Source organism: Aspergillus karnatakaensis (genome assembly GCF_047715665.1).
Source record: "Aspergillus karnatakaensis strain CBS 102800 unplaced genomic scaffold BJY04scaffold_53, whole genome shotgun sequence".
Taxonomy (NCBI): Eukaryota; Fungi; Ascomycota; class Eurotiomycetes; order Eurotiales; family Aspergillaceae; genus Aspergillus; species Aspergillus karnatakaensis.
Genome location: NW_027395765.1, coordinates 46,797 through 68,562, shown reverse-complemented (window position 1 = coordinate 68,562; position 21,766 = coordinate 46,797). Strand labels below are relative to the sequence as shown.

General features: G+C 49.3%; 6 protein-coding genes across 6 annotated transcripts; 4 read left to right on the top strand and 2 right to left on the bottom strand.

The window, feature by feature from the left end:
* Positions 1-447: 447 nt before the first annotated feature.
* On the top strand, positions 448-2,480 carry tom40 (TOM complex pore protein TOM40). Its single transcript, XM_073712489.1, has 3 exons — positions 448-1,140; positions 1,204-1,851; positions 1,914-2,480. Exons 1-3 carry the CDS (start codon positions 829-831, stop codon positions 2,019-2,021), a joined length of 1,068 nt encoding a protein of 355 aa, XP_073567472.1. The 5' UTR covers positions 448-828; the 3' UTR covers positions 2,022-2,480.
* A 954-nt stretch (positions 2,481-3,434) lies between these two features.
* BJY04DRAFT_197525 (uncharacterized protein) lies at positions 3,435-4,156 on the bottom strand. The gene has a single exon (XM_073712488.1). The coding sequence runs from the start codon at positions 3,615-3,617 to the stop codon at positions 3,456-3,458; it is 162 nt and encodes a 53-aa protein (XP_073567471.1). The 5' UTR covers positions 3,618-4,156; the 3' UTR covers positions 3,435-3,455.
* Positions 4,157-9,056: 4,900 nt separating this feature from the next.
* On the top strand, positions 9,057-11,081 carry BJY04DRAFT_124452 (GSK family serine/threonine-protein kinase). Its single transcript, XM_073708387.1, has 7 exons — positions 9,057-9,237; positions 9,322-9,494; positions 9,565-9,648; positions 9,717-10,065; positions 10,122-10,315; positions 10,373-10,577; positions 10,643-11,081. Exons 1-7 carry the CDS (start codon positions 9,192-9,194, stop codon positions 10,774-10,776), a joined length of 1,185 nt encoding a protein of 394 aa, XP_073567470.1. The 5' UTR covers positions 9,057-9,191; the 3' UTR covers positions 10,777-11,081.
* Positions 11,082-12,108: 1,027 nt separating this feature from the next.
* BJY04DRAFT_221835 (NCBP1 family protein) lies at positions 12,109-14,989 on the top strand (the record flags this gene model as incomplete). The annotated part of the gene is made up of 7 exons (XM_073717238.1): positions 12,109-12,169; positions 12,246-12,337; positions 12,394-12,500; positions 12,567-12,834; positions 12,893-13,785; positions 13,843-14,024; positions 14,085-14,989. 7 exons carry the CDS (start codon positions 12,109-12,111, stop codon positions 14,987-14,989), a joined length of 2,508 nt encoding a protein of 835 aa, XP_073567469.1.
* Positions 14,990-15,570: 581 nt separating this feature from the next.
* On the bottom strand, positions 15,571-16,931 carry BJY04DRAFT_124517 (sterol desaturase family protein). Its single transcript, XM_073708388.1, has 2 exons — positions 16,567-16,931; positions 15,571-16,495 (listed from the first exon to the last, which is right to left on the bottom strand). The coding sequence occupies exons 1-2, from the start codon at positions 16,833-16,835 to the stop codon at positions 15,706-15,708; spliced, it is 1,059 nt and encodes a 352-aa protein (XP_073567468.1). The 5' UTR covers positions 16,836-16,931; the 3' UTR covers positions 15,571-15,705.
* A 346-nt stretch (positions 16,932-17,277) lies between these two features.
* On the top strand, positions 17,278-20,235 carry rcoA (putative transcriptional repressor TupA/RocA). Its single transcript, XM_073712487.1, has 8 exons — positions 17,278-17,663; positions 17,824-17,905; positions 17,968-18,137; positions 18,352-18,881; positions 18,955-19,419; positions 19,496-19,628; positions 19,680-19,755; positions 19,819-20,235. Exons 1-8 carry the CDS (start codon positions 17,543-17,545, stop codon positions 19,841-19,843), a joined length of 1,602 nt encoding a protein of 533 aa, XP_073567467.1. The 5' UTR covers positions 17,278-17,542; the 3' UTR covers positions 19,844-20,235.
* Positions 20,236-21,766: the final 1,531 nt, after the last annotated feature.

The window sequence follows — 21,766 nt, the reverse complement described above, 5'->3', positions numbered from 1 at the left end:
TAAAGATTATATACCGAGCTTGGAGTAGAAATCAAGGAAAACCCCTGGAGAAAACTGTAAGAATTGTCACAGACAAGATTCTCTTTGATTGGAAAAAAGACTCTCACTCCAAGCCACGGGGCGTGGGCAAATTTAGGTAGGTAAGATGTTTGGCTAACCAAGGCGACAATACCTAAGTGCCTACGTAGTAACGTAGGGACTCTAGGGAGTGTATACCGGCAAAGCTCCGCCGGATCCAAGCCAACAAAGCAAGATTGCGGAAGTAGAAACCCGAGGGTGGCGCGACGCCTGAAATTTCTCAATGAAAAAAGCGATAATTAGCATAAATGAGAGCCAGTAAAGATAAATCGAAACAACAAGTACATCAAACCGAGCATTCGAGCAATAAGTAATGGCTGTCCTCGGCTGCCGCTTCGGAGCCCATCGCATTATATCATCTCGGTCAAACAGAAGATCCCGCCCCGGTCAAGCCCGAGGTAGGCGGCGCCGGCGACGCAGAGAGACCCAAAGTGCAAGCTCAAGCAACAGGTGACTTTTTTCAAAGGTTGGACTGCATCCTGAAGCAACTTTCGCGAAGCCATCAACATCACCAGCTCTTGCCCAGCCGCTGTGGTGTCATTCTCCCGCCATTCCACCTCATCCATCAAACGGGCGTGATTTACCCTGTGTCTTTGAGGTTCTCGAGCCCAGTTTCTCCGCGTTAGACTCAATTCCGGAGCTGGTCTGAAATTCTTTCATCGTCTATCTTCCACCGACAACCGCCGCCTTCAAAAATCGCCGAATAGTGACTCGGATCTTCTTCATCCTCTACTTCCGCGGCTGCCCACAATGGCCGATTATCTAGCACCACCCGTATTTCTCACGGACAATGCTGTCGTTGCTGCCTTACAGGACGCATACAACTCCTTCTCAGAGCGCAGGGCGGCCCTCGGCCTCTCTAACCCGGGGACGGTAGAGAATGTTGGCAGAGAGGTACAAAAGGATGTCCTGCTGTCAAACTTTATGTTCTCAGGTCTCCGTGCGGACTTGACGAAGATGTTCAGCATGGCTCCTCTGTTCCGCGTTTCTCACGCCTTCTCCATGAGCGGCTCAAGCAACATGGCTCCCTACGCGTTCTCTGCCATGTACGGAACACCCAGCGTAAGTAACAACATCTTGCACTCTTACGTGTTCTAATATCATGCTAACCGGCGAATCCTATAGGTGTTCATGCAAGGCAACTTCGGAAGCGATGGTGGTCTCGCCGCCCTCTACAACTACCGATGGACCCCGAAGCTTGTCACCAAGACCAACGTTCAGATCATGGCCGGAGCTGAGCAAGGTCTTATCCAGCTTGACAATGACTATACAGGCGACGATTTCTCCCTATCTCTCAAGGCTTTCAACCCTTCGTGCTTGGATGGCGGTCTGACCGGAATCTTCGTTGGAAGCTACCTTCAGTCTATTACCCCCAAGTTGGCCCTCGGATTTGAAACCATCTGGCAGCGACAGGGTCTAAACACCCGTCCAGAATCTGCTATCTCTTACTCTGCCCGGTACAAGAGCGACGATTGGATCGCGAGCGCTCAGCTGCAGGCTCAGGGTGTTTTCACGGCCTCCTACTGGAAGAAGATTTCAGAACGTGTTGAGGCAGGCGTCGATATGAACCTCCAATTCGCTCCTAGTCCGGCTGCCATGATGATGGGCGGACCTAGCAAGGAAGGTACAACTGCTATTGGAGCGAAGTACGACTTCCGGGCCTCCACCTTCCGCGCCCAGGTCGACAGTGCTGGTAAGGTCAGCTGTCTTCTCGAGAAGCGGATAGCTATGCCCATTGCTCTCACATTCGCTGGTGAGATTGACCAAGCTAAGGTAAGTTCTGCCCATTTGCCTGGATTTCGAAATATACCGTATTAACCAATTTCTTACTGTAGCAATCTGCTAAGGTCGGTCTTGCCGTCTCCCTCGAGATTGCTGGCGAGGAAGTTATGGAGATGTCAGAGAAGGCCGACCCCTCTGGCATGGTTACTCCTCCTTTCTAACCAATTCATTTCATCCTCCTGATCCGATCAGGACTAATCAAGTCCGCTTGAGGTCCCACGCTGACGTAGTTGTCATCTACAATGTGCCACAAGACCTCTAATTCTTCGCCCTTTGTTTTAGTAGCTATTCCTCTCAATATGCATCTTTGGAAGATGGTGTATCCCCTCTGTTTGTCCAGTTTCATTACGGGTTGTTAGTCAATGGAGGCAGTCGTTTGGCGCCACGGGACCAATTTTGTATAGATCCTTTTTTTTTCTTATTTCCCTTCTAACGTTATTGTTTATGGCTTCATCTATGACCGGCGACCCGTTTTCTTGTTATTGTTACTATCCCTTTTGGTGGCACTGTTGGCTGGTCAATGGGAGCTTTGCTCAGGACTCATGAGGGCACTTGCAGAAAACTTTTACTCATTTACGCATCATAGATGGGCAATGTAAAACATGTTTGTTATAAGAGAGATGAATTTCTCGGGTAAATGCCAGATCTATTTGGGCTGTGCGATGATTATTGCGGATGGTCACAGTTCAATGACCACCCAGCGGCTTTTCTCCTTATAACTGGTTCAGGATCCAGGGACAGAGTTGGTTACAGGAGATTGCGATTTGCAACCTAAGCAAGTTGCGGATGCGTAGCCCTGTCAATTCAGAACCTACACACTGCCACACAGTGTTTCCATCCAGTCCCTCTCGAACGAACTAGAGTCTATATTACCTGAGGCTGAGTCTGTTGTCATATGGCTTCACATCCTAGAAAGCAACTCTGGTGCCCATGGTATTCTCCTTAGAGTGCCATCCGCGAGCTGGATATGGACCATGTACATCCAGCATAGAGAACCGAGAATGGCTGTGCGCAAAGTGCTCTGCGCTGAAATTGAACCGATCTAGCGCAGCCATCATGGTATCCATGATTACGTCTGCGTGACCACTGCAGATTGCAGGCATGCTGGGTGGGATTCGGTAAAAATAATGATAGGCATGCACAACACACACGCTCACGAGTCACAGCTTGCCCTGAAAGCGTTTGTCTTCCAGGCTTTGGGATTATAGCCCTGGGAGGTTGATGAACTGCCTTAGGAGTAGAGAGGCATTGTAACTAACAGATTTCTGAGTGATCAAGCCTCGAGGTAACTAGGTAGGCGATCGCTCATGCGGATCGGAAAAGTATGTTTGTGATTTGGGCGTCCTGGTTCCTCCGTCTTCTGGAACTCAGCGTTGTTCGGGTTTAGTATCTGGGTAGACTTAGGTTATTATCGTATACCTATCTGAGTAGGGTGCGATTGGCAACCTCTTAGAAAGTCCAGTCGACACTTCAAACTTGGATAGGCAGCAAGGTGGATCATGTCCATGGATATTACCTACCTAGGTAGCCACCTAACCTACCTTAGGTACCTTAGGTACCTACCTGTTGTCATTCGTTGCTCCCATCAGATGACATCATGCCTCGCAGTGGGGGTTCCAAGCCCATTTTTTCCAGCATCGGGCTAACCATCGTGATTTTACTGTCCATCGAGCTGTATATAATATCAAACTGGTCTCTACCTCGACAACGGCTATCTGTGTTCCCTCATTTCGCTCCATGTGAGACCTAGTCGTCATCCTTTCGGGTCCTCGAGAAGGAGTGGCTTAATAGGTGAAAATAAAATGCACGGCCCGCCTCAGCACATGCCAGAAGAATGGACAACAGCAGGACAAACAGCAGAGCACATCTGTGACTGCAGAGTGCAGATGGCCCTCAAAGATCGGGTGCTGACCGCCCAGCGTTCTACCCCTTTTCCCCTTGCGATTTAAAACTGTCAGGGGTCTGAAGCCTACTGCTGGTTGTGGCGCATACCTCGATGCCTTGTGCTCTGTGAAACGATTTTCAATGGGCAGGCCAACGGCTCCTGGCAGACAAGAGACATACTGATTATGGTTCCAGCCCTTGATGCGATCGATAACAGATAAGACCGTCTCCCTTTGTCCAGCGTAGAACTAACTACCTGTATGACTTCGAGTAACCTTGGATTTGAGGTACTGTGCCCAGCCTTGACTGGGATTGATTGTTGAGAGGAAGGATTTACGACAAGGGGGGTGAACGAGTTGTAAACGTACGGCGTACCTAATGTTTGGACTCTTCGTCACCAATCTTGATAACGTTATCTACATAATGCTATTTCTATTCGCCGAGCCCGAATTACTACTTTACTCTATTTCGAGCATTGGGTGTCAACGTGCTAATCCTTGGCATATCCCAGGTACAAACTGTTCAAGTAGGTATGCATCACAGCTATGCCATAGACATGTGATTTCTGAGCATCGGCAATATCAAGTAATCTATTGAGTACAGAGGAGACTCTCCATAAAGTGGGATCAGAATCCTCATAGCCTAGCGTCCATGATTATTATTATGAGGAAACATGACTATTTAACAAACGCCAGGGCTGATATTCACTATTGTCAGACGTAAAACATAGTGTACATGTAGATAAACAGATTTTAACAATTGCTCTATGAAGACAAGTCCACCTGCAGTGTCACAGACAACTAGGGGCGGCTGCCTCTTGTCACTCTCACAATATGAGCTGATTAGCCTGGAAATCCTCATTGTTGTGCCACCTGTTGACCCCTGAAGAAAGATATGCATTCCCAGAACACACTCTATATCAGCTCATATATCTTCCTATCTTAGGCCAGCTCGTTGTATCCGTCCCCAACGTCTGGTACTTGCCTTGGGCCTTGTGCTACCCAGAGCTAGCGCCGAAACCATCCGTTTCTGCAATTGAAAGTAATTCTTAGACGCTGTCAATTGATACGGCAGTACGCCCTGTAGTGGCCAATGGTGTGAGTGCTGGGGCTATTGCTAAGGCCTCAGTTACAGTGCCAATTGTTCCATATCAAGTTCTCACTAACGCACAGAACTTAAGTGTCGATGACTGTTCTACTCGACCCTGAGAAATCCTCTTCTCTTAAGCTGTTTGTTGAGAGTAAACTTTGAGGATTGACTAGATTCGCGCGGGATTCTAGATATGCTTTTTTTTCTCTCTCGGAAGTATGCCACGAGTGGTATTTGTATGCCGGAATTATATTGATCAGATCAATAATTAACAGCTTATTTTCAGTCTACAAGGGCCGCTGTACGGCTGGACCTCTAAGAGTCTCACGGCCAATGGTTTGAGAGCAGGTTCGAAATAGAGAGACAAGGGCTTTGGTGTTTGAACACGCGGGAGCCATGGATTTTCTGTAACCCATGTTCCAGAAGTGTACAACGCAAGGCGAACCCAATTAGTGCGTGAATGACAGGCAAGGGAAAGCTGCATTAAATAAGCATGCCTCAGGACACTTCAGGTGACTCCATATGCATGAAGAACACCTGGTTTGAAATCCACCCATGTATCATCATATTATCCAGCGACGCCGCGCTATGGTGCCAGGACACCTTGAGACGTGAGACACGAGACGCACGGCAGCATCAGCCTCCGGTGATTAGAAAAGTCATGGCCATCTGCCCAGCAACAGTCATTAAGAGGCCGCCTGGGATCTCTATTAGTATATATCTCAGGGACTTAGTAGCCTTATTTCGCGAGGACCAATGATGGCAATGTCTGAGTGTTCACGACATAACCCAAGCTTTATCTTTCAGTTTAAGCAACTCTTTGATTTCAGGTACAGTGAAGTTGAAACTTTGGTCCTTCTTCATTGCTATGTTTGCAGATATACCTCCATGGTGACGAATCACACTGGGAGAGCACAAGAATGTAAGAATACCACGGGGCACTGGGTACCTGATCGATGAATGCTCCCTTTTTCGATTGTCAAGTCGCGGATTGGCATTCTTCCCAAGATATCCAGACCGGCAATCTGCCCAGGTGCGTGCCCTGAAATGGCCACCCAGCGCCACTCATCCCATTGGGACGCGGCTGCTGTTGAGTTTGCGGTCTCTTGGCCTCTACCCAGGTGGTAAGCCACCCGGACCTGTTTAGCCTGGGGCGCTGATATCATCATAGGATGCACCATCATATCGTAGGCCTGCCAAGATGACCACAAACGCATGGCTTCACTTTCTCGAAGTTAGTCAACCCTTGCTAGCCAGAAACTAAATGCCACTAGGGTCTTTTCCGGAGTAGATACTCAGCCTTCATCACCTCCCGACAGTAGTCTACATGATTTCTAGCTATTGGTCTCACTCTCCATCCTCAAGAGCTTGTTCACGATGACCTGAAAGCATGATGTTCTCCAACTAGCGCTTGCGCCAGCTACTCGAAGCTGTCCGGTTACGGAGTAGTTACTGAGGTCTAGTTCCAGGTCGCTCCAGCCTCCACAAGTATGCTGCCGGTTCTGAAGGTGTACGTTGTATCGTTCGAATACGTAAATACCGTACGCGGAGGCGACAGTTACAACCAATGAGCGTAGAGATAGTAAAAGCCGGACTGGTCACTTGACACTGTTGAACCAAACACATGGTCTGTCTGTCACCGGACGCTCAGGTAAGCAGACCGAAATCTGAAATCTTCTCCACTGCAGTTTGCTGGTAGCTGTAACATGGAGCTGGTCTCTGGACTCAGGACTCAGGACTAGGAGCCCTTTTCACGATTAATCTCGGCCGGTACTTCACTCTTGCTCTCAATCCCCTGGGAAATGAGACTGTGAGACCTAAACATAATCCATCGCCGTGATCAAAACTAGAATAGTCACCTGTGCACCTGTTGCTTCGCGTGATGATGGAGCTTTGGAGCATGTTCAGGAGCTAGAAGCCATCTAGTGCCATGTTAATCAAAGTAACTGGTAATGTTAAATGAGGGTGCGCTTACTATAGGTAATCTAGTACTTGTTAGTAGGTATGACCAGTTACTACTATGTCTGTTGATAATCAATTTATGAGCTTCTCCTGGCCCAAGCTCTTGTCCCATCCAACAACTGGCATGCTAAGCGGTTCTCAGCGAGAGATTTTCAGCATTGGCCCCAGTTAGCGTCTTGAAATCCAACTAGGACATACATTCACTTCAGATACTTATTGAAACCTCATCCAAGGGGCTGAGCTCGATGCTTGGAGCTTAAACGCCTCAACACAGAGTCCCAGAGCTAAAAGAACGTCCTAAGTTAGTAGTGATCCAATAATAATATCCTGACAGTTACATAGTTCCAACTCCTCCAGTGACCTTGAAATCATGGTCATCTGGTCAGTCGTATGGGGCATCTCCCACTGCAGGTGCAGCAATTGGTTACCCACGTCGTGACTTACGCCCAATCTCAGTGTCTCCACATCAGCCGCTCCCGTCATTTGAGTGATCGACCTCTCCCATCACTGCAGAGGTCCAGAGGAGCTCCCAGGCGGCGCTGGGGTCTGGGGGATTAACCACCCGAGCTAGGAAATTTGTTGCTTGCTTGATACTCTTTTGAAAGATATCAATACCTGAGATTAATCTATACTTAGGCTGATATGCCCGGGCACTTCATTCTCTAACCCCTCGGTGGATCTTTGCTTGAGTGCTTCAAGTATCCATGGGTCTTGTAGCAGTTACCTTGCTTTCGGTAAGGCATAGCGTCATACCTCCCGCCTCAAGCCCTTATGACCTTGGTACTGTATGGTAAATACGAAAACAATACTAATACTGACTAATTACTAGTACTAGGGAGTAGTGCTACTAACTTGTAGGAGAGTTCAACCATACCCCTCTTTTTTGACTTTCCATCGCAGACGACTCGGTATATCACTTCATTGCCAAAGCACAGTCAAGTTGTCAACATGGAGGACGGAGGTAGGTATTACTGGTACCAATACTCTGAAGTCAGGAATGATCTGTACTTGGAGGATCCGAGAGCACATCCTTTGTACCAAGTGGTACCACCCAGTCCTTCATCCAGGAATATGAATACAAAATTACTGATAATGCAAGCACCAAGTGAATAGCATGAGGTACCTCCTCCGTAACGGTTAACTGACCTTGTCTGGTCATCTACCTCTCCCAAATGACAGGCCACCACAGACTGAGACCTGGCTACAACTGAGTCGCGCGTTTTCTTATTTATCATCTTAAGAACCAACGCTACTGTGTAAAATTTGCTATCCTCATGCCGGCGTCCCTAAACAGCAATCCTTAAAGCCAGACGATGCGAATTTCAGCCATCATCATCATCCACACATTGTTTTGCCTCTCCAGAGTCCACACACTGCCACAGCTCCGTGCTCATCAGCTAGCCTACTTTTAAGAAGAGTCTTAACTAAATTCACCCAGTCGGCCGTGGGCCACTTCCGCCCCTCCCCAAACGATTCCATACCAATAATCCCAGCTCCTCTCCCAGAGATTCGGACGGCCGCCCTCCTTCTCTTTGCTTTTCCCACTTTGCTCCCTGGGAACGTCTCCAGAGAGCTATCCCGTTGCTTTTTTTCCTGCATTTAAATCTTTTCTCTTGAGACTCTCCAGCTCGTTGGGATTCAGACCTTGTCTTGTGGAAGGTGGCATTTGGAAGTCGATATTATCTTTAGTTTCCTCGCCTCTCGCCCTCAATACCCTCCCTCTTCTCCCGGTGCTTTAATCCCGCGTTCCTGCAGGCCCTCGCGTGTTTGGGCTTCGTCGCTTCATCAACGTCACCTGCTCACTCCTCTCTCTCCCTCTTTCTCCCCCCGACCCATTCTCTTTTTAATAATACCTGACCCGTAAACCCACCCTTCTTTGCATCTCCCCTGCTCTCCCTGGTTCGTCGTGACTTAATTCATCAACCTGTTCCTCGAATTAGCTATTTCTCTTCATTTCCTTTTTTATTCTCTTTCTTCCCCCATTCCCCCCTCCAATTCCATTACTTGGTTCCCTCCCCGGAAGGAGAAAGCCTATCGAGCAGCACCACCACCTACCTCTCCGTCCTCCTGTTAGGTGCACCCTCTGGCCTTGCGTCTGCACTCTTGGCACTTTGCCGAAATCCATTTGGTCCTTTTCGCTTGTCCACAAGTCTCAGTGCATTCGAACCTTTCTATCTCACGCGCACCTCCACTCACCTTTCTCCGTTCGGTCGTTCCGCCCGCACCCCTCCCTCCCAACTTGTGCTCCACCGGCCACAGTCTGCCCAAAACGGACCTCGCACCTTACTACTCTTATACCGTCACCCGCCATCCGCAACTAAAGCCCAGCCCTCCATATTCTCGACAGGAATCGCCCCAACCTTCTCCACGCTATAGCTCCCCTTAGACTTTCCGTGATGTCACAGAGCCGGTCTGGGGTCTTTTCAAACTTGCGCATGGGTGGTAAGAAACTGAACGCCCTCTTCCGTTGCCATAGCCCTCGCAATAACCTCGATTGCTGACTTTGTCTTTTCTCCTGGTCTGCAGAAGTCGTTCGCGAGAAAGTCCAAGATGGACTAACAGGGGAAACGAAGGAGATCCAATATTCACAATGTAAGATTGTCGGCAATGGATCGTTTGGGGTTGTTTTTCAAACGAAAATGATGCCTAGCGGCGAGGATGCTGCCATCAAACGGGTTCTCCAGGACAAGCGTTTCAAGGTATTTGCTCGCCTTTGCTGCGATCGTGTACAATCCTTGAAGCGGAAAATCGTCGCTGACACTTCGTCAGAATCGTGAATTGCAGATCATGAGGATTGTGCGCCACCCTAACATCGTCGAACTGAAGGCCTTTTACTACTCAAACGGCGAAAGGGTATGATTTCTCGACCCCTCTTCTTCGTGACCATTGAATCTGACCATTATATGATGTTTACCTTGTAGAAGGATGAAGTGTACCTGAATCTCGTTTTAGAATACGTACCCGAAACCGTCTACCGGGCGTCCCGCTATTTCAACAAACTGAAGACCACCATGCCGATGCTGGAGGTGAAGCTTTACATCTATCAGTTGTTCCGCTCTCTCGCCTACATACATTCACAGGGCATCTGCCACCGTGACATCAAGCCCCAAAACCTTCTGCTCGACCCCGCTACTGGTGTACTGAAATTATGCGATTTTGGCTCGGCCAAAATCTTGGTGGAGAATGAGCCCAACGTGTCATACATTTGCTCTCGCTACTACCGGGCACCAGAGCTGATTTTCGGTGCTACAAATTATACAACCAAAATCGGTAAAAACCTCCAACTTCCCCCATTCGTTCTTGACGGCAACGCTAACAGACTTTAGATGTCTGGTCTACCGGCTGTGTGATGGCGGAGTTAATGCTCGGCCAACCTCTCTTCCCTGGGGAGTCAGGAATCGATCAACTTGTGGAGATCATTAAGGTTCTGGGTACTCCCACGCGGGAGCAGATCCGTACGATGAATCCGAACTATATGGAACATAAATTCCCTCAAATCAAGCCACATCCCTTCAACAAGGTACGCCCATGCTGTCCCATTGTTCTCGCATGACCGTGCCCTGACCCGGCCCCCTAGGTTTTCCGCCGAGCGCCGCACGAGGCTATTGATCTCATCTCCGCTTTGCTTGAGTACACGCCCACTCAACGCCTTTCCGCTATTGAAGCGATGTGCCATCCGTTCTTCGACGAACTCAGAGATTCCAGTACGCGGTTACCAGATTCGCGTCACCCCAACGGAGCGGTTAGGGATCTTCCAGATCTTTTTGACTTTTCTAGACATGGTACGTGTGCCACTCGTTGGACAGCCTGGTAAAATTCACAAGTGAATGCTGACCAGTAATAACAGAGCTCTCAATCGCAACTTCGATCAACAATCGCCTTGTACCCCAGCATGCACGACCTGCTCTCGAAGCCCGCGGACTATATATCGACGATTTTAAACCTCTTACGAAAGAGGAAATGATGGCACATCTTGACTGAGCCAGGGGTCCGGTGCTTATGAGTCTCACGCCTTTTTACACGCCTTTCATAGTGCATTAAATGGTGCACATATTTGCGAAGATTTGATGCCATGCCGTGCACCTTCATTTCCATGCATCTGGTGGTTTTTGAACTAGCAGAGGTTTATTTACATCTGTAGACCTAATCCATTGGCGGGGCATCCGGGAGCTGGCTTCTGTGTATCGGGTTCGAGGAAGACAAAATGCATTTGAAAAATGGAAGAAAAAAAAAGAATTTGACTGGATGAAGGGGTATCATGAACCTTTTAACGACGGAAAAGTTCTATGGCACGATGGACCGCCGCAGATATCGGAACGGACGGGGCGAGAATATTGGTGCTATATCATAGCCTGGAGTTATTGAGATGTCTGAGACAGCTCTTGGGAGGATAAAAGTGATACCCTTTCTGCATGAGTCTGTCTGCCTTTGGGGATGTAAGTCTGCAGCTTCATTTCTCGATCAAGGGCCATGGGCACAGAATACTGCCGCAAATCTCATGAAAGACAGGGGGAGATATGAGGATCCTACACCTGGGTTGATAACATGATGATTTTCCTTCTTCTTTTCTTTTTGCTTGGATGCACATGAAATGTGTATTTGTGACTGCTTTGAATGTAGGTGTTGGAGGTTGATCATCCCCCTACTTTCCTCAGCTTTAGAAATCCCCTTCCCGTTTCCATGTGCATATCTGCATACTCCTGTCGCTTATCTTATTTTTTCTACCTTCCGCTGCTTTCTCAATCCAAGCCATACATCTCTCGACCCATTGTTGATTTCGTACTATGATTCTGATCGATCGGGGACAAGGTCGATCTGATTGGGTGGCGCAGTAATCTATCTTATTCTTGGGTACCCGGTACTTGCTTGAGATTGCAGGTGGGTATATATATCAGTGGACCCATCCCATGGCTCACTGAACTCCGGGTTGCGGTCGCATAGAGCAATTGACGTTCAGGCAGCAATACCTAGTTGAGCGGTTCTCGATCTTCTTGTAAGCCATCCGTCAGACTGACTTCCTCTGTCAAAAGGAATCAGACTCTAACACAAAATAGTTTTGAACTTGATGGATGGTTCTTGTCCAGCCAATCTCGTGCCCTGCAGGCTTGGACAGGCTGGTTAGATAATCTGTGGTCCGGATAATCCCCCTCCGAACTACCGGTGTTTTTGCAGCTTGACGTCCGCGACTGAGCTCTGAGTCCGACAAAGCGCTTTTATCGCTGGGCCTCAATTACCAAGTTGCTCAAGTCTCCGCCATCCAGCAAACCACTAACACTTTCAAGGAGACAGGCCTTTCACGATAACATAATAATTATGGCTGAACACGAGCGCCGAAACCACGGCCATAGAGGTGGGCGCAAACGGCGTTATCGAGGTAAGAAGCCGAGAAGACCCATTCGAAACTTTGTCTTCTATTTCATGGCTGCTAACTGCTTCACGGCGTTCGGTAGAAGACGATGATTACGACCGTCGACAGCGGCGAAAATACGAGGAACCTCTGGTTGTCAAAGTCCGACGGCAGCTCCTCACGATCGCTGAATCGGTATGCTTATGCGCTCTAGGTGAAGCAATACTTGACCTGCTAACGTCTTCAACCAGGCTGCTAGAAGAGCGGAGGATGATGCACTGAGTATTGCCAAGAGCGTGACCGAGACTTACGAGGACGAGGAGCTAAGGAATAACTTCACCGAAATTGCGCTCGATCTGTACGTTCGCGCTTCTTGAGGACTTGTCGTTTCCTATTGCTCTGAGCTAATACTGTGGTGCTTTAGCGTCCTGGAGCAACCTCTGAAGATTCCCTTCATCGCAACGATCATCCTCGTCGCCAATACACTCAAATCGGAGCTCGCGGCTGATGTTTTAAAACGAACCGCTGAGCGTTTACAGAGTCACGTTAACTCCGGTTCCTGGCGCGAAGTCAAACTGCTACTTCGATTCTTGGGGTGCCTGCAATGTATATTTGAGGGCGACGGTGTCTTTTCGATTTTGGAGGAGCTATTTTCCCGTGCAGTTGACCTCCAGACGGCTTCTTCTGAAGATGTAAGATATACTCGACCTTCAAAGTAGAACTTGCTAACGGCCGTTTTCTGTTTGCTAGTTAATTGGGTTGGAACTCGTGAAAATTATCCTCTACACCATTCCGTACGTCATGGTGTCACCAGCCACAGGGTTCGAGAGCCACGCACTAGGTCTTCTAGAGAAGACCGATATCATCGCATCTACGCCGCACACACTTGTAGATTTAGTAAACCCGTTTGAACCTGACTCTGAAAAATCGGCCACAGTTCCCAGCGTTATCAGCCTACTTCAGAGTCAGCTACAAGCAGAATCCACCCGTGGGTGGGAATTGACGTGTTTACCGCGGCCATGGAACAATGTGAGGGAGGGTGATGAGGAGCCGAAACGCCTCGAAGAGGGGCCCAAGCACGTGTTTCCAGAAATAACGATACCCAGCCCGGTGCGCAACGGATCCAGGGCCATCTTCCCAGAGGTCTATTTGTCCGTATATGGAGACCAGGATATTGAAACAGTTCCCCCGACTTCAGATATTACTTCTTCACTGCTGAGAGATGTGCTGGTTGACACGATCAACATCCTGGACTTCAACCGAATCGCAACGGCAAAGTTCCTGATTGATCTGGATTGTTACTTCACACCGAACATTTTTGTGAAGAGAGCTACACCCTTCGACAGGCTACGTGAACTACCAAGCGACCGTCCGACCTGGAAACCGGAAGACGTGGCTGTGGATGCTGTTTTTTCACAGCTTTTCCAGTTGCCTGCACCGGAGCACAAGCTAGTTGGTTATCATGCTGTCCTCACAGAGTGCTGTAAGATTGCCCCGGCAGCCATCGCGCCAAGTTTAGGGCGCGCAATCCGATTCTTGTACCGCAGTCTGGATACAATTGATCTGGACTTGAGCCACCGGTTCTTAGATTGGTTCACTCATCACTTGAGCAACTTCGGCTTCACCTGGAAATGGAGCGAATGGTAGGTTTTGATTTGTACAGCACAAGTTCACAAGCTGTGCTAACCACTCTCGGTCAGGGTTGGGGATCTGGAACTTCCTGCTATACACCCACGGATGGCATTCATCAATGGCGCGCTGGATAAAGAAATCCGTCTGAGTTTTGCTCAACGTATTCGAGGGACATTGCCAGATCCATATCAAGACCTTATCTCGGAAGGGAAAGAGAAAGATACCCCCGATTTCAAATACATGTCCGACAGTAAGTTGAGCTGGCTCTCGAAAGGACATTTGTTTGAGGCCGCTGACCTTATTCCTTAAGCAACACCTTATGCGAACGAGGGCAAGGAGATCATGCAACTCATTCGCAGAAAGGCTACCGACGATGAAATTGAACCTCTAATCAACGCGATAGAGGAGCAAGCAACAGCACACGGAGTTGAAATTCCCCTACTGCCCTCCACCGATGCTTTCGTCACAGCGATCTGTTTTGTCGGATCAAAGTCTCTTTCTCACGTTCTTTCCTGCATTGAGCGGAATAAAGAACGGCTTCTGGCGATCGGGCCCAGATCCCCTACTGCTCGTCGCCAGATTATCACGTCGGTAATGGATTACTGGGCTGACCAGCCGGGTATTGGCATCAACATCATTGATAAGCTCCTGAACTACACTATCATTACGCCCCTTTCCGTTATCGAGTGGGCCTTGGTCGACAAGCTGGATGCAGGAATGATTCTGGCCAAGTCACATGTTTTTGAAATGATCTCCGCCACCGTTGGCAAGGTCACCAACCGCCTCCGCCAGATCGTCTCCGCACGTACCCAGCCAGGTCTCTACGAACCCCAGCTAAGCGTCCTTGACGAGACGCTGGTCCGTGAGAAGAAAGACATGCACGCCCTCTTTCAAGTTATCGAAGACTCCATCGTCTCTGTTGCAGGAGGAAGCAACGACGAGCTCATGGAACGCGGCGATGGCAGCGGGAATCTCCCAGAAGATGAAATTATACGCCAATGGGGCAAGCGCTGGTTGCGCGTTTTCCGTCGCAAAGCCGCCGTTGAAGAAGCCTTCATCACCGACGCCATGGCTAACGCAACGCCCGTGGGCACGAATGCACCCACGCCCCCTCCTGCCCCTTCTGAGGATATTCCAATTGGTGATGGCGACTTAGACGTTGCGGATACTGGCGCTGTCGCCGGTGTCGATATTGATGGGGCCACTGCTGTCTGATAAATTTGGCGTTAGTGAACTCTTGAAGCGAGCTCCCTGTTATTCGCTTACTCGTCAGGTAAATGTGGCTTCATATTTCTTCTTTCTGTTTCCTCTCGATCTAAGAACTCCATGTATCTATAGCGGACTCTGCGGCATGTCTCACATGTAACATCAACGAGAGAAAAACGTGTGCAATACGAGTAAGTGGCATATTATCGATGTTCTTACGCAGGGTGTAAGGTATCTACTCCAATAAGGCACCTCTAGAACAGGAGGATAGGGAATGTTCATGATTTATTACTGATTCAGGTTGGACTCCTTTCAAATTGCAATTTTTGCCGTTCAAATGAAGTATATACACTCGGGCAACAATAGCGGTTGATGAGTCTAGAAACCAAGACGCCTCCCCGTATAGGATTTCGCAAAAGATATACAGCGTGTTTGCACGTAAAAAATGGTCTCATGTGAAAGAATTAATACAGATACTGGGATTAGTGTTTTACAAGAAGGAATTAGGGGTAGTTGCTCGCCGCGGAGAATGACTGCGACGAGTATGAGTCGGAAGAAAATGGGGAAAGAGAAAACGTCAACCTCGTAACCAACTTGTGAAGCTGGGACACTCTTCGGAGGAAGGCGTGATAACATCGTGGGACCTCGGGAAAAATAGCCAAGAGACTTCATGATTGTTACCCGCCTAAACTTGGGGATAGTTTTGCCCTGGGACCATGTGTGTCTCACAGGTCTTTCTTGCTGTCCCCATGAGAGATATACTTGCGATCATCGTCTCCTTCGACGTCTTTGAGGATGGTTTCCATTTCCTTGGTCTGTCGCTTCCATTCATCGTCTCCCATCTTTGTCTCGCGGCGGAAAAGCTCATCATTTGGTTTTCGGTAGCTACCACCCATGCGATCCCACAGAGTAGTGAATTGCCCGTAGTTGTAGTTGAAATAGAGATGGTGCATCGTGTGGCAAGCAGCTCCGTTGATGACAGGGCTATTGGCAACATATTCGCCATCGTGAATCATGACGGTCCAGATGTTGATGAAACCAAATAGAATCACGTAGGCCACCTTCTGCAGGGGGAAGATGAACGGGAACACATGGTAGGGAACACTCTGGGACCAGCCGTCGATGGGGTGGAAGGCATGCGAAGCGAAAGGACTAGGCATAATCCACTTGTGGTGGGGCTTGTGCAGTGTCTTGTAGACAAGGGGATGGTGTAGTCCGCGATGGATCCAGTAGATGAAGAAATCGGTGAAGGCGATGAATAAAGGAAACTGCAGAATGCTATAGTATGGGAAGGGCTCCTCGGCGAAAGTATCGTAGAGTTTGGCATATCCTCGAACCTCGGCAACCAGAAACGGGGCTGTCAGCAAAGACATCAGGGGCATTGAACGCATTGTTTGCGCAATTTCCATAGGAATCTGGTTCTTCAGAAATTTCGGATGCTTGACGGTCGTCTTGTCCCAGATGAATATGTACGAGAGAGTTGCGGAGATGAAATAGACGATGAAGCCAAAAATCCTAAAATGGGACCAATTAGCAACCGAAATTGCGGGTGAGGGTATGCTAGTTAATTGGCAACAGTGGCGTACCAGACGATCAAGAAAAAGCTTAAGAATTGACGATAGATGTTGTTCCGAGGCCAGGCGCTGAGGTAGGCATATTTCGAAGGCTCTAGATAAATGAGCTGTGTGGCGGGTTCGTATACAAAAGGCTTGGATGCGCCGAAGAGAGAAAGGGTTGTGTTGGCGGCCGTCGGAAAGCCGGGGATAGAAACGGCGGATGAGAGGGAGGCAGGAAGGAGGGAGGAATAGAGACGGTCCCCAATGAAGGTATCCCAGATCTCGAGAGCGATATCCATGGTGGGAGTGAGAGGATAACAGTAAGAGGTATGTGAAGCTTCGCAGGGAGGTAATGGTGGAAGAGAGCAAGAAAGGAGGCGATACTAATAATTTATTATATTCCAGGGACTGAAGTTTAACCGGGAGAGGTGCAGGACTGCCTAGAAAGGACTGGTTCAGGTACTCAATGGCCCTGCATGGCCAATCGCAGCTTGGAGCGGAATCACACCAGGCGGAATGAGAGCTGCCGTCTATTCCCACCGGCCCACAGTCATCGATGTCCTGCACTGCATAATTAGTCAGCCATTTATTCTTCTGTATACTTTTACTGACTATCAACTCTGTAAGCGCCATTCGCTTCTCGACTACCGCTCGCTTCCGGCGGCAGAGAGCCAAGACTCGCAGCCGCGCCGCCTTTAGGATTGCATCCCCGAACTGGACCTAACCCAACTAATTCCACGAACCCGACCTCCTCCTCCTCGGTCCCCCTTCTGCCTCTCATCGTCTGATTTCCCCATCAATTCATTGTCGCCCCGCTCTAGACCGCTTGCTTTCCTTTTATCAGCATTCCACTCGGCTCTCACTTCGCGCCTTGCCTCAACCCACATCCCCGCCCCTCGTCGCGAGCTCCTAGGGGTGCGCTGAATGCGGCTGCACTGACCACCTTCCTGCTCTCAAGTCTTTCCACGTCTGGTCGGGCGCAGACCCTCATAAACCATCTCACACCATGTACAACGCACATCGCGGGATGGTTCCCGCTCCTAATTCCCGCCTCAATGAATTGTTGGACCAGTTGCGCCAGGAGTTTGAAAATCAGTCGAGGAGCACTGGCGAATTTGAGCACCAGTGTACGTGCAACAATATTCCTTATCGGTCGTTTCGTCTCTTGCAAAGCTCCTTTCCGACCCATTTGAATGTCGGCTGGAAGCCTGTCGAGTTCCATTGCATCTCAACAGCATTATGCCCTGGTTTCTTTGCGATTGGCACCGCTAACGCATCAGATCGCAGTGACCGGACAGCTTCAGGAAATGGAGATGATTCGCCAGAAAGTTTATCAACTTGAGCAAGCGCAGCTGAAGATGAAACAAGAGTATGCAACTCCTGCATTGCACTGTTCCCGACATGCCACTAACGCATGTATTACTTGCTCAGGTATGAAAACGAAATTCGTGTCTTGCGACACGAACTTGAAGCCCGTGGCGTTCAAACTGTTGCCTCCCATGTCGGCGGCCCTGCACAGCATGGTGGTCCCTCCGCGCCCCCACCGGCATTAGGCCATGGCCCCAGCAACCTGTTCGGTGGTATCATGGCCAATCAAGGAGGTAGTGGCCCCGGTCTTGCCCCTCCCCCTCCCCAGGATCAGCAGCCTTCCCAGCATAGCCTTCAACAGCCTGCCCCCGCGGCCCAACCAGGAGCACCGCAACCACCGCAGAGCTCTTTTGGAGGATATCAGCCTGGTGCTGCTGTGAACGGTACGTTGCAACTGTATTTGAAACAGATTATCTGACATCTGACCACTATTATACTCCGCAACAGGCTACGGTCCTCCCCCTCCTCCCACAGCCTCTCCTGGACCTGGTAAACGGCCCCGCGCTCCTCCCGGCCCTGCCACCCCTCAGCAGGCTCACCAGCTAGCTTACCCAGATTCCCGCGTGTCACCGCAGATTGCCCGGCCGACACCGCCCACTCAACCCGTCGTCCGTGATCGACCCGGCAATGTGCTTGCCAACTGGAATCCCGATGACCTGCCTCCCTCGCAGAAGAAGGAGGGGGCCGATTGGTATGCAGTCTTCAATCCCGAAGTGCAGCGTGTGCTTGATATCGAGCTTGTCCACCATCTCGTTCACGACAGCGTTGTCTGCTGCGTGCGTTTTAGCCGTGATGGTAAATACCTTGCAACTGGTTGCAACCGCTCCGCTCAGATATTCGACGTGACTACTGGTCAAATCGTCGCGACTCTGCAGGATGAGAACGTCGATAAGTCTGGGGATCTGTACATTCGCAGCGTTTGCTTCAGTCCTGATGGAAAGTATCTGGCCACTGGCGCCGAGGATAAGCAGATCAGGGTGAGTGCTTTGTTTGACCATACTTAATCCTGCAAACCTATCGAATAGCAACTAATCCGTATACACCCTGCAGGTCTGGGATATCAGCTCTCGAACCATTAAACACATTTTCACTGGGCATGAGCAAGACATCTATTCTCTTGATTTTGCCGGTAACGGCCGGTACATTGCCTCCGGTAGTGGTGACAAGACCGTTCGCCTCTGGGATATCGCCGAGGGAAAGCTTGTTTATACCCTCAGCATCGAAGATGGCGTGACCACTGTGGCTATGTCTCCAGATGGTCTCTACGTTGCCGCTGGTTCTCTAGACAAGACTGTGCGGGTTTGGGATACCACTACCGGTTATCTTGTTGAGCGCCTGGAAAACCCCGACGGCCACAAGGACTCCGTGTACTCCGTCGCTTTCGCGCCCAACGGAAAGGACCTTGTCAGTGGCAGTTTGGACAAGACAATCAAACTTTGGGAACTCAACATACCCCGCTCTTACAACGGCACCAACAAGGCTGGCAAATGCATTCGCACGTTCGAGGGCCATAAGGTAGGTCCATTGTGGCTGCGCAACCATCCAAGCGCTATTCTTCGACTAATCACAGCACTCATTAACATTGATGTAGGACTTTGTGCTTAGTGTCTGCCTAACTCCTGATGGCCACTGGGTTATGAGCGGTTCTAAAGATAGAGGTGTCCAGTTCTGGGACCCCCTCACTGGCAATGCGCAGATGATGCTTCAAGGGCACAAAAATTCTGGTTAGTATATTTAGATTCGCTCGCCAAACAGTCGTCTAATCGATCAAACAGTTATTTCGGTTGCCCCCAGCCCTACTGGCAATCTCTTTGCCACTGGTAGTGGTGACATGCGTGCAAGAATCTGGAGGTTTGTTCTGATCCCATCTGCATCAAGTCCTAAACTACTCGCTAACCGTCCACTATCACGTAGATACTCTGGGTACAATCCTCGGTAAGTTATTGGATTTGGGAAAGCTTCGGCGTCAATGTGATCTTGACTACTTGAGATATTTGTCTTTCTTGTTCTGCGTATCTACTATGTTATTTCAACCAGTACAAGCCAGTTCAAGTGTGGCGAAAATTGGCATTCTTATGGTCTTGTATTGTCTCCTCTTCGCCTGCTCGCTAGTTTTGTCTATCCCGTAGTATGTCGACCAGACGGAAGATAAGGGAAAGGCCAACCGTTCAGAAAAAGGCTGGCACACTGTATTGCAAATCAGTAGCTTCTATAGCTTCCGACTGGAACTTCTCTCGTTACTTTGGATCTTGAGGAGAAGAAATGTGTTTTGGCAAAGCGCTATTGTATATTTTATTATGCGTCAGTCACGCCGTTGAATGGAACTAGGTGCTCTTGTCCTCGACGATCTATGAATGATGCACTCACTGACTGAGTAAGAGCTGCCGGACGCCAGATGAAGAGAAACCCTTCAACTTGTTCAGACCGGCGAATAGAGTTTAACGCCATCTGCAGCACTGGTCAAGCTCAGACCACCGCCTGGCGATCTTGCTTAACGCTACGGTGTATGCTCTGATTATGGATCTCAAAGATCTACTGCGTCAAGCGTGCTTCAGACCCAAATTTGCTTTCAGGATGATTTGAGTCTGGCACTGCATCGAGTCTTCAAACCTCGAGGAGCTTGTGCTTGCATGCATATGATCAAATCAGTTTTGAGTAAATCCTGCATCCTGTGTCACTACGTATTGTCATTCGAGTCCTATTCTTCTCTGGTGGTGCTAGAGAATGACTGGGGTTCCAGACGGGAGCCATGTGACCACTGTACTGCATGCCTGAGTACCCTGCCGTGGATAAAGTGGCGGTTAGGGGAAAAGCAATGCTACTGTAGGTTTCGGAAGTAGGGACATGTCCTGCTTGAAGGGGTCAACGGAGTATATCAAAAGTGGTAGCCAAACCTATGCCCAGGTTGGGGGGACAAGCGTAGCCCTATCTCAAGTTGGCACACCAGTGGAAGAGAACTGTTTACCGGTGATATGACTCAATGGTTTAGATTCAAAGCGGGTGTAGCTCCAAGCTGATGTTCAGTATACTTACTCGCCGCCTATTGCTAGGGAACAGCAATGGCAAGACGCTCTCGCTAATTGGGTCACAGCGAAGCATGATCCGACAGATTCGACGAGGTAATTACTTAAGTACTACCTCTGGCCTACATGTTGAATGAATATAAATTCCCACTGCAGTCTCTATGAGTCGCAAAGGATAAGCATTGACATCGTCCACGCAAACTACCCTGCTTGATAGAAGGAGAAAAAAAAACCACAGCGGAAAATCAATTTTCGTGCAGACCAGGTGTATTATGCCTAGCTTCTACTTATCTTACTGTACATCCGTCCGAGTACAGTGGACGTGGACAGATACTACTACGTACTGACGGGCATGATGACAGACAGGCTGACTGGAAAGTGCGTCTGCTATTTACAGTACTCCGTCGAAGTGCACGAGATACGTCAAATAACGATGATACTGGCCAACTTTCTCCGGGAAGAGAAGTAGGCCAATAATTCCGAACGTGTTCCAAGAGAAAGCTTGCCCCACCCATCGCAATTCGTCGACAATACACTTTTCCCGACTTCGACCGGGGTGTACTCTGTAACTCCTTCACCGAGGGATGCTGAGCAGGCGTTATAATTGGCCGAAAGAATGCAACCATGACCGCATATTTTGACGGGGATTGGCAGGTCAAAGTAGTCCGTGCTCACTGCTCTGTAGGAACTGGTGAAGGGTCCTGCTCTTGTCCTTGTTAACTTGGGGGAGGTTGGCGGCTATGTGCTTATTTAGCGCCCAGTTCTGCTAGTCGTCAAATAGTAAAAAGTATGGAGTGAGTATCCATGCTTTGCTCGCCCCTTGACGCCCCGTTGATGCA